We start from the raw sequence: 12,709 nt of genomic DNA, 5'->3' as shown, positions 1-12,709 counted from the left end.
GAGTTTTTTGAGATGCTTCGGACATTACTAATTTACCTGAGGGATAGCTCTTGAACAGCTTCTCCATGTATACAGCATTACAGCATACTCCTGTCCTTCCTCTAACATCTCATTCTGCAACACAGCAAAATTTTATTACGAAATTAAAATACACTTGAGTAACTGAATGCAGTTGGATAAAACTTTCCTTCCTTCCTTTCTTCCTCCCTCAAAAAATAAAGCTTTAGGATACTGAAAAATCTAAAACAAAAACAAGTTATTAAGTAAATGAAGAAAAATATTTAAGATTCTACATTATTTCTAGATTAGTTTAAGTATTACTTCAATAAAATAATTCATAATAAATCAATGTTTTAATAGTCAATTTTTCCAATTAAACTCAAATTGTGATGAAAATAATTTTATTTATAATTAATAATAAGATTTTCTCTTACATACTACTAATAATAGTAATAAAAATAATAATAATGAAAAATAAAAGGATTTCTGGACTATTGATCTCAGAATTGAAGACCAATATATACATACATTGCAATTCAAAAGTTTGGGATCGGTAAGATTTTTACTGTTTTTAAAATAATAAGTCTCTTATGCTCACCAAGGCTGCATTTATTTGATTAAAAATACAAAAAAAAAAAAAAAACAGCAATATTGTGAAATATTATTACAATTTAAAATAACTTTTTTCTATTTGAAAATATTTTAAAATGTAATTTATTCCTGTGATGCAAAGCTGAATTTTAAGCATCATTACTCCAGTCTTCAGTTTCACATGATCCTTCAGAAATCATTCTATGCTGATCTGCTGCTCAAGAAACGTTTATTATTATTATCAATGTTGAAAACAGTCGTGTAGAATTTTTTTTTTTTTTTTTTTTTTTTTCTTTCAGGATTCTTTGATGAAGAGAAAGTTCAAGCATTTATCTGAAATAGAAAGCTTTTGTTACATTATACACTACCGTTCAAAAGTTTGGGTCAGTAAGAATTTATTTATATATATATATATATATATATATATATATATATATATATATATATATATATATATATATATATATATATAAATTTTTAGGAAATTTAAGAAATTAATACTTTTATTCAGCAAGGATGCATTAAATTGATCAGTGACAGTAAAGACATTTATAATGTTACAAAAGATTCTATTTTGAATAAATGCTGTTCTTTCTATTCATCAAAGAATCCTGAAAAAAAATCATGTGACACTGAAGACTGGAGTAATGATGTTGAAAATTCAGCTTTGCCAACACAGGAATAAACACATTTTTACATTTTAAAATAAATTCAGATAGAAAACAGTTATTTTAAATTGTAATTTTTTTTTTTTTTTTTTTTTTTTTTTTTTTTTAAATCAAATACATGCAGCCTTGGTCAGCATAAGAGACTTAATTTAAAAAAAATTAAAAATCTTACCAAACCCAAACTTTTGAACAGCAGTGTACATCAAATACAGATTCTACAATAAACCTTTATTTCATGTTGAACATATTCCCAAAAAAACAGATTAACCCACTTAATCTTAAAATCTTAACAACTCAGAAAATCTCCCCTAGAGTAACAAAAAACCTTTCACTCTGTGTGTGTAGGACTAAACTACTTCCACACACTCACACTCACACTCTTCAATTCCTCACTGCCAAACAGTCCCTGGCAGCTATTACCTCTCACTAATAAAGCACACAGCAGTTCACATTCAATACAAAAATCATTCAGAGCGGCCCACTTCGCTTGGCCAGGCTCCTCAAATGAGCGCGGTGAACGCGGACAATGAAAGACTCTAATGGGCCCTCTTGAACCCTTTCAAGCCCCTGACAGACTCTTTTAGCAGGGCTTCCATAGAACTTCCTTGATAGACTGGTTCAGACAGCTGAGGTTAGCTTTACAGAGCTGTGATGGGGTCAAGGTTTTGTGAATTTAGTGAACCCAAACTGTTACTGTGGAAATGCTGAGAGGATCTTACCATGTTGGAGTGGACAGTGGCCTGCTCGATGTAACGGGCGATGCCTGTCACGAAGGCATTGCGGTCCTCAAAATTGGTGTTAAAGTTGGGCTGAGGGTGGCAAAAAGAAGCAGTGTGGTTATGCAAGCACTGTTTTGTACGTGTTTAGGTAATTTGGGTTTATATATCCTAAAATATACTGAAGATCTAGATCAAGTGTGCCACACACGTCCTGAAAAGTGAAGCCAAAGCATTTGGATCGCCCCCTGGTGGCTGGCTGCAGTATAGGTCATAAATTTCACCCACTCCATGTAATCGAATGAGACCCGAGTCGAATGAAAAAAAACATTTACACTTCAAATCCTTTTTTCCAAAGATTCCAAAAATTTCTGTCTTTTTAGGTAGTTTTTATAACGCAAATGTATGTTCAAGTGTTTTTCCAATAATTATAGCATCAATAAGTTATTTGATGCTATAAAAAAAGGGCGTAACATCACGATTGACAGCTGTGTTTGCAATTGAGTCTGCGGAAGCGGGAGTATGGCCGGGTCCTTGATACCACAGCTCCACCTCTTAGACCCTACTCTGAAGTAGGAGCTAATTTAGGTCCCCAAAAGGAGTTCCTAGAACTAAAATCGTTCCTAGTTCCTGCAGTGCGAACACTGCAAAATCCGGGTACTTCAGCCAATAGTTCTAGGAACTATGAAAATGTTCCTCCGGTGCAAAAGCCCCTAATCGCTACTGCGCAGGCTCAGCCTCTAAAATAACATAATCAGCAATGAAAGTTTCTGGGATATTTTGGCTTCATTTTTCTACAGTGGAACGAAGTGGAGACACGTCATCCATCTTTTTTTTTTACAGTCTATGATCCAGATGGAGGGCTGCTCTGGGGTCAGTTTTTACCTGGTAAATGAGGGACGAGGGCAGAGGCTCGATGCAGGGCTGCTGATCTGGGAGCGGCAGCTCCTCCAGCAGGTCCACATTGGACAGAGCATCTTCCAGAGTCACTGTGGACGCCATCACTCTAAAACAAAACATGAAACACGTATGAGACATGAAGACTGGCTACATTCAGGACAGCATACTACTAGTGCTATAAACAAGTTATGCATATTTTATGCAAGCAGATTACTGCATTTGTCAAAATGTGCAGTATACAACAGATCGTTTGACAGGAATACTGTATGCCCATCTCAGAAGCAGCACACTTGACTTGACCTTTCACTTCAAAAGTGATGAATCAGAATAATATCAACTGCAATCTTTATCTTGAATCAGTATTTGATCATACTGCCAAAGATTTTCACACGAAGACATTATAAAGCTGAGATGACAGCTGGACACTGCTTGGTTTCAAGCACTTATTGTTACACATTGCATACAGTTTTAAGCTTTGCCATCACAGGAATAAAACCGTTATTTTAAATTGTAATAATATTTCATAATATTACTGTTTTTACTATACTTGTGATCAAATGTTATATATAAATAATAGTCTTATTAATATGTTTGTAGCAATATATTTGTAGCAATATCCAACAATGCATTGTATGGGTCAAAATCATCGATTTTTTTTTTTTATGCCAAAAATCATTAGGATATTAAGTAAAGATCATGTTCCATGAAGATATTTTGTAAATTCCCTACCATAAAATATATTAAAAAATGTATTTTTGTAAGTAATACGTGTTGCTAAGGACTTCATTTGGACAACTTTAAAGGCGATTTTCTCAACATTTTAATTTTTTGCACCCTCAGATATAATAGTTGTATCTCGGTAACCATAGCAACAGGACAAGCAAGAGGTTTAATAGCTGACAGGAAAAAATAAGACTTCAAAACATTAAAAAAAAAACGTCGTATGCAACTAGGCAACTTTTCACACCTCACAGCACCGCCTGTCAGAATGAAAGTGCCCCCTCCTCCACCTACTTCCTCTCATGGGGCAAAACCTCATATTCGTGTAATAATCTGGCACAATGCAATAAATCTTTCCTGTAAAAGGGAGTTCATGCTAACAGTGATTTAATTGCTACAAATTCCCAACTCTCACTGAAAATGAAAATTTAATGAAATAAATTGGTTTGTCAATGCAAATCGCTGTGAAACAGTGCGAGAACATTTTGCTTATCACTTGTTTTTTTTTATTTCTGCAGCTGGTCCAGAACCTGTACATTAAACAAACATCTGATTGGCTGTGATTGTATGTCATGTTTTGCAGCAGATTCACATTTCGCATGGACAGCCAAATTGCTTGTTGTTTAACTGGTAATGGCTACAACAAGTGTACGGCAGTTGCTGACAAGACAATTAAATGATCTCAAAGAGGAAACACAATGCAGGCCTGAGGAAATAGAGAAGGGCTACTGTGGTCTTGTAGAGATAAACTGTAAAGTCAGATAAATACTGACAAAGACAAACTTAGTGTGCTGTGGACATCTAAATTTAGATTAAGTAAGGCCCTTGTGTATCTGATCATGGTGAGGCACCTCTAGAGAGTTAAAAGAGAAAGGAACTTAGAGAAAAAAGCAGAAGGAGATATGTGATGAGGAAGAGAGTTAGTACAAGAGAGTGGGCCACTGCAGTCTATCATGAAGGACAGAGTGTCTCTAGAGACACAGTTCTGATGATATCAGACACAAACACTGCTGTGGTTGACACTGACAGCTGCTTCTGCAGAGTGCTTTTGACTGAGCAGCTGTCCTCTAAAATGTTAATCACACATTGAATTAAAGCTGAAGAGTGTCATTTGTTTTGATGTTAAAATACAGTCTTCTAGCACTGTGTAATGTGCACAGACAACAATAAGTAAGAACTTGTATGACTTCCTGAAGAATGTAAACAGGGCAGGACTACTTGTTTGGCATTTTGGAACATTATTATTATGTTTGGACATTATTCTTTTTGCAATTCAGTTTTAAGTCACTAGTGGCGAAATTTGAAATTTTGAAAAATTAAAGGAACACTCCACTTTTTTTGAAAATAAGCTCATTTTCCAACTCCCCTAGAGTTAAACAGTATGCAATGATATTATACAGGGAGCGTGCCTTGCAACCATGGAGACATTTGTGAGAGGCGCTGCATAATATCATTGATATTACGCGTAATATCATTAATATAACGACAGCAAAGTTCCTTGATTATTACGCCGGAATGAGAGTAGTTCCTAGCCATATCGGCCTAGAACTTTTCATTTTCTGTCGGTCTTAGTAAACGATGTAACTACAGAAGAGTCAAGTTTTAAATAGGAGAAATATCAAAACTCGTTGGTCATTTTTGAGCAAGATGCTAACGGTCTAATCAGATTCAATGATCTATGCCAAGCTATGCTAAAAGTGGTACCGCCAGACCCGGAGATCGGCTGAATGGATTCTAAAACGGTAAAACTCAACTGTTTAACTCTAGGGGAGTTGGAAAATTTGCTTATTTTCAAAAAAAGTGGAGTGTTCCTTTAAAGGGATCTGAGATTGAACACAGATGTTAGACTGAATTAAAATCTACTATGAAATCTAATGATGCAAAAGTACAATTCAGATACTAATATTTTTAAATTTTTGTGTGGTTCAGATACCTCTCGGATTTCATCAAAAATATCTTGATGAACAAAGGTCTTACAGGTTTGAAACGACATGAGGGTGAGTAATTAGTGACAGAATTTCATTTTTGGGTGAACTAACCCTTTAATGTACTAATATGCACCCTTTAGGGGTACATACGGTCCAAAAGAGTACCTTTTGAAAGGGTACTGCCCCAGTGACACCATTTTCCTTAAGGTGAAGGGAACAAAATAATAATAAAAAAAAAAGTATAAATATATACTTCACACATGTAAATCTCAACAAGCTGATCTTTGACAATGATCTGAGATCAGCACAAAAAAAAGGTGACGCAACTCAGAACTGACATCACACGATTACTGCACCCTTCTCATGAGCTGAGTTAGTGTTTAGGAATGTACAGTTTGAGCTGATGCTGTAATTGCAGCTGGTATTATTTCCTGAGGTATTATGAGCTTGTTACACCCACTTCTAACCATGCAGGACACAAACAAACTTCTGTCCTTTAAATATTCAAAAAACGTCTATTTATTTATTTATTTTTATAACCTTGACACAGCATGCAGGTCAGCATCTTTTGTCGAAAAGGAAGTGGGTTAGAGGCTGTGGACAACAAGAAACAACATCCCAACTGTGGGTTTTATCTGTCAAAAATGAACAAACAGTTGCTGATGAAGTCTAGCACTTTTCACTGTAGGCTCACTTGCCTTGAATATAATGCAGACCTGAATGATCACAATTAAATTCATAAATAATTTTTTTTATATATTGCTGCGAGATAAAAAGGGAAGTCGTCTTGAGTAAGCTGAACATTGTTCCTATTTAATGTTGCTGAAGTTCCCTCTTTTCAGATGACACGTCTTTGAAAAAAATGCTGAAATGCAATCAGAAATCTTGTCTTTTCTCATTACTCACTGGCAGGAAACCGGATCATTAAAACAAAGTGGCCCCGTCATAGAGAATGATGTGTTTTGGTCCATCAGACCACTGCAGTTAAAAGCAGAGCAATGTTGTTTAGAGAGACCACAATCATTCCACAGGCTTTACAAGCCTTGTCATGTCCCTGAAGTTCTACATGCCTGAATATTTCTCCACGGGGCAGGTCACGATCAAGCACAGTCATATAAATGGGAATGGCAGCAGAGAAAATCTCTGTCTACTCTTTTAGATGCCCAAATTGCACTACATGACTAAAGAAAACATAAAAAGGGCTGTGGTGTTCCCTTTACCATACTGCACTTTTGATTTTGGCACCACCCCTCTGTCGAGCTGACTGTCCGTGGGCATGAATACAGAAATGTGGAATTTGTTCCCTTGTTTTAGTGATGTTGAACTAATTTGTTGCCTTTTTTTGATTTTGATTTTGATTTATCTAAAACAATAGAAAGGCCACTATTTACTAAAACGAGGGAACTAATTAAATTAGTAAAACGTGGTGACATATATATAATATATATATATATATACACACAATATATGCTTTTTTTCCCCACATGTCATGTGCGGGGCTCAGTAGTAGTTTTATATAAATAAGCTGTTAAAATAAACACTGACAAATAAACAGGGATATCGGGGTGCAGGCAATAGAAAATCTGCAAACATAACCTTTAAGCCGAGAAAACTTTAAGAAGAAAAGTTCTCTTAAAATTTTAAAGGACATCACTGAAAGTAGGCAGTTCAGTAAGTTCAGGCAGTTCTTTATCAAATAGGGTAAAATATGATTTCTTTTGCTGAGATGCTGTGGTTTGTTGCTTTGAAGTCAGTCAGACAAATGCAGTGCTCTAGACTAACATTTGAGAGCAGTGGCACCAGTGTCACTAAGTTCTACAGATGGTGGCACCAGCACCTGATTTGGTACCACTGGGGGGGTGGGGGGATTTTTAATCATAATTTAATCATAAACTTACTATTATTTTGCATTAATAAGTGGAGTAACTAATAATGACATGCTTATTTCTTGGAAATGCAAATTTGACAGTAAAACACTGAGCCTGAGTTGAGATGCAAATGAAATTAACTTTTTCTAAAGGGTTAGTTCACCCAAAGATGAAAATGTCATTTATTACTCACCCTCATGTCGTTCTACACCCGTAAGGCCTTTGTTCATCTTCAGAACACAAATTAAGATATTTTTGATGAAATCCGATGGCTCAGTGAGGCCTCTATTGCCAGCAATGTCACCGAACTTCTCAAGATCCAGAAAGGTACTCAAAACATATTTAAAACAGTTCATGTGAGTAGTGGTTCTACCTTAATATTATAAAGTGACGAGAATACTTTTTGTGCCAAAAAAAACAAAAAACAAAATAATGACTTTTCAACAATATCTAGTGATGGCCGATTTCAAAACACTTCTTCATGAAGCTTTAAGAATCTTTTGTTTTGAATCAGTTGTTCGGATCGCATATCAAACTGCTGAAATCACGTGACTTTGGCGCTCCGAACAACTGATTCGAAACAAAAGATTCGTAAAGCTTCGAAGAAGTGTTTTGAAATCGGCCATCACTAGATATTGTTGAAAAGTCATTATTTTGTTTTTTTGGTGCACAGAAAGTATTCTCGTCACTTTATAATATTAGGTTAAACCACTGTAGTCACATGAACTGTTTTAAATATGTTTTGAGTACCTTTCTGGATCTTGAGAAGTTCGGTGACATTGCTGGCAATAGAGGCCTCACTGAGCCATTGGATTTCATCAAAAATATCTTAATTTGTGTTCTGAAGATGAACGAAGGCCTTACGGGTGTAGAACGACATGAGGGTGAGTAATAAAGGACCATTTTCATTTTTGGGTGAACTAACCCTTTAACATGTTCTGTAACACGTAAAAACCTAATTTTTATAGGGGAAATTTTAAATATTTTTGGTCATCACATTAAAAATAACATTTAAATTGGGCTTTGTTAGCAAAAGTGTAAAGCATGTGAAAAGTGCTTGAATTTCACTCTCAAAAGGTTGTACAATCCCTAAAATGAATAATGTAAAAAAATTCGACTATTTCTGCCACAATACCATGGTTACAGTTAGCGTTACTACATTAAATCCATGGTGAATGTTGGTGATTTATGGACTGTAAAGCCTTCTATAACTTCTTCGTTCATGGTACAATGTTTCTCCTGGTTTCCATGTCAGCGCTGTTTGATCTGATATCTATGGTTTATAATAACAAGAGAATTCTGCACAAAACTTTAATGCTTCTCACTAGATATAACAGTGATGTTATTAATAATGCTGCAAATTCAAACACTTTCTCACTGGATCTCCCACGGTGTCACGTCATCAAGATTGGCCTGCAAATAAATCTGTTCTGAGCTCGCGCGGCACTGTCTAACATTGGTCCGAGCAGATAAACTGTTTCGTTTGCCGTTTGTTGTTTTTCATATGCAACGGAAATGGCAGCTCTTATCAGTTGGGCAACGTGGAGGTCACACCAGTGCAACCTCTAACAAAATTTAGTCGCACCAGCAAGAAAAAAGGTGGCAAAATGCAACCATCTAGTCGCAGTCTGGAGACTTGAAGTGGGAGCTTCTTGATCAGAATAAGCTGTAAAGTGAAACAGACTTCATGCTAACTGCCAATACACAAGACTGGAGACTGCTAAGCCCATTCAAGAATAACTACAACGGACGTTGAACTTGGACGTCACTTGACGTTGGACTGTCTCCAGTCCTATAGCCAGAGTGGAGATAAGTCACTGATTCTGAGCATGTACATAAATCACAATCTCAAATGAAAGAAAAAACACAAACTACTCTCTAAAGTCAGACAAACCTATGAAAACTCTAGTCGGAATTTCTAAAAATATCAAAACCACAATAAACAGTCCAGACCAAACATTCCCTGAGGCTGACACTGCCATCTTCAGTGCGAGTCGTGCGACATCCCATATGCCTCGCTCTGGCCGTGTGCCCTGAGCTCTTTTACTCCTGGACATCCACTAAGTAAGTATTAAACAAAGTACAGCAGCTCTCGAACACACTGAGAAGATTTCCACCTGTGTTGATGGATATCAGCCGACCATGCCAACACATGACCTCAACTCCAGCTGCATGCAGGATGAAAAAGGCCTTTTTTGCACCACGGGTGCTGTGCATACTCAACACCTACTGCACACGGTGCCTTCCTCTCTGAAATGTTCATATCTTCACACACACATTTTCCTCTCATGGCAGCAGAGGTGGTGGCACACGACCAAAACTTCAGTGCAGCACGCACTGGTGTGCACGTTCTAACTGAAAATATACACAGCTTTGACACATAGCGCTTTTATTTCACACTTTATTATCACACTAACTTTGAATGTCATATGAAGATCATATCTTGCTGCATTACACAAAAAAAAGCATATATATGCATCAAAGTAAACTTGTGATTACTTGCCATCAACTGTGTTTGGTTGGATCTTTTAAGCCTTTTTAAGATGCCTTTCCACTATCTCCGACATTCTGATGTATGATTGTCCCTCTTAGAGGCGGTTGCACAGAACTTTCAAACTGGTTGTGATGCAGCCCTTCACTTATTCGCCATGGTAAAATGAATTAATAATGAATGTAAGAATACATATTCACACAAATCAAATGAATACCAATACCATCTGAAAGAAAATCATAGTAGGTTTTCTAGGGCTAATCAACATAAATAATTATTTAATTATTTTTCGAACACAATTACTCATAACCACCCATTTTACAGAAACGGTGTTTAAAGATTAACATTTTAGTGCAAAAATATTGGTAATTCTTACCTTACACTCATAGTTTTGATTAAAATACATCACATCTGGCCGGGCAGTCGCACAGCCGCAAAAGTTTGAATATTTTTCAAAGCTCAAAACGGATCAAAATTTTCACATACGCATATGGTCGATACTCAGCACAGATCTCTCCATTGGAAATGAAAGACATCCGATTTGTTGTTTGTCAGAGATGGTGAAACGGTGGATTAATTTGTTCTAAATAATCTGCTGAATCATAAAACCCACTCAGGCTGCCAGAGTGGAACAAATAACTTCCTAAAGCATCATTATCAGCATCTCAACAGGGTGTGGGCTGAAGAACCACATGCCTGAACTTTCAACAGCCCTGCTGACCTCCAGCCGATAAAGACATTTCCCTTCCTTTTCTGTCTTTAAGTCACTTTCAATCCAGAAAAGAACTGGATTAAAGATAAGGAGAGGTGGACTGACACCACAGAATTGGTTTACAGACATAGACTAAGCCTAGTTCTCGACTAAAGGGATTTTCAAAGAGAATCACCCCTGACAGAGCGGTTTAATCCATGTCTAGTCTTAATCTGCATCCAGAAAACAAACTGACAGGGTTTTAGGAGACAAAATAAAAGTTTACAGTGCTGTTATTCAACTCAAGTGGACTGCTCTGATTGAAGATTGCTCAAATAGCAAGAAAACCAATACAAATCTCTGATTAACTCAGTTTCTGTAAACCTTAATCTTAGAACGTCAAGTAGAAAAACAACATTAAACATATATAATGAATATATTATACATGTAGAACAGTGGAGGAAGTTAGCTGATTTTTTTTTTTTTTTTATATAATATTTTTGTCCCCTTGGAGTTATTATCAGGGGCATTTTTCTATATATATATATATATATATATATATATATATATATATAGATAGATAGATAGATAGATAGATATAGATATATATAGATAGATGTAGATAGATAGATAATCAGTGGGTGTATCTGACAAGCAAGAATGGAAAATTATCTACTATCTAAATGACAAACATACAAAAAAAAAAACCTCACTACATTACTTACTGTTCCATAACTTAACATACAGAAACACTACTATTCAGTTTCAGTAAAGTTGTACAGAAAGCTGTTCACCCAAATTACGCGACAAACTACAACGCATTCATTATAAACTGCGAAGCGTTCTCTTGCGTTTTCAGTACATACAACTTCGTTTATTTTAATGAGAGTTCTAGTTAGTCGCGTCGACTGTAGCTCTTCGCGTTTTCATACGCGCAGTCTCGTGAACAGGCCCACTTTATCCACGACGTAAAACTTCAAACAACTCAAAGGAATTCAACCCGACAATACCTTTCCATTCTGCCTTACACATGCTGAAACATAAACATATACTAGAACAAAACTACGCGAACGCCAACTATTTGACTGCCTAATTAACTACATAGAAAGCGTTTGAAAAAAGACAACACCCAGAATGAAAGTAAGGGAAAAGCTCCGCTCTACCCACCCTTACGTGAGATTTCCAGGACAAACTATCCGCTGCGCTTCGACTATTCATTCATGCATTTTCCGTTGTGATTTCCAGTTCTAAGGTGGCTGAGAGGATGAAGTTTTCGGTGGTTAATCTGTGGTGGTTTGAAGTGGCTGAGGGAGTTTGCGGAGAAATCCTGCTCGCGGTGTGTTGTCGAAAACGCAGCTCAGGCTGGAAGTTCCTGTTGCGCTCTACATGGAGATTCAACAGGAAACTCCAGCGCCGCAGTACAGCGCACTGCCAGCAGGGGGCGTTCAGGAATTTAAGTGTCCGTAGGATTAAGAAAATGTAAAAAGTAAATATTTAAAATAAACATTTAAATATTAAAATTTAAGATATGCTAATACTTATATGTATATTCATCCCCATCCTATTGCATTTTGTTTTATTACATATTCTTATATACTTTGCTTTTATTTTCTTATATTCCTCCTTTCATATATTTCTTTACCACATCCTATTTATTTTCCTGTATTGTGTATTTCAGTGCTATAAGCAATATTATAATATCGAGCCAATGAAGCTTTTGTTGTTCTTATTACTGTGACAGACTTTAAAGGTAGAGTTACCTGAAGTGTGAGATGCGTATACACTACAGTTCAAAAGTTTGGGGTCACAAAATGTTTTAACGTTACTGAAAAAAAGTCAGAAGGCTACATTAATTTGATCAATAGTGACTGTGACTTATTAATATTGTGAATTTTATGCAATATTGTTTTTTGCAGCCATTACTCCAGTCCTAAGTGTCACATAATCCTTTAAACATTTTAATATGCTGACCTGTTGCTCAAGAAACGTTTCATGTTATCAATGTTGAAAACAGATGTGCTACTTGATATTTTTGTGGAAAGCATGATACATTTTTATCAGGATTTTTTGATAAACAGAAAGTTCATTGTAAAATTGTAACTAAAGTCTTTTTAAAGAATAAACATTATTTCCTTC

The 12,709-nt window shown here is 36.0% G+C and overlaps 1 protein-coding gene across 2 annotated transcripts in view; it reads right to left on the bottom strand.

Annotated features, from left to right (window-relative positions):
• cyfip1 (cytoplasmic FMR1 interacting protein 1) overlaps nt 1-11,990 on the bottom strand; it is a 41,840-nt gene extending 29,850 nt beyond the window's left edge. Inside the window, exons 1-4 of one of the 2 annotated variants that reach the window (XM_051898235.1) lie at nt 11,741-11,990; nt 2,861-2,981; nt 1,979-2,068; nt 37-114 (exon numbers count right to left, since the gene is read on the bottom strand). In XM_051898235.1, the coding sequence (XP_051754195.1) occupies nt 37-114; nt 1,979-2,068; nt 2,861-2,977 (285 nt within the window). In that variant the 5' untranslated portion in view covers nt 2,978-2,981; nt 11,741-11,990. Of the gene's footprint in view, nt 1-36; nt 115-1,978; nt 2,069-2,860; nt 2,982-9,894; nt 10,023-11,740 lie in introns of those variants that run through there. The other variant, XM_051898236.1, reaches the window with a different exon arrangement.
• Nucleotides 11,991-12,709: the final 719 nt, after the last annotated feature.

The sequence above is a fragment of the Ctenopharyngodon idella genome, chromosome 6 (genome assembly GCF_019924925.1).
Source record: "Ctenopharyngodon idella isolate HZGC_01 chromosome 6, HZGC01, whole genome shotgun sequence".
Lineage (NCBI taxonomy): Eukaryota > Metazoa > Chordata > Actinopteri > Cypriniformes > Xenocyprididae > Ctenopharyngodon > Ctenopharyngodon idella.
Note: the sequence above shows the minus strand (reverse complement) of the source record. Positions and strands in the feature narration are given on the sequence as shown.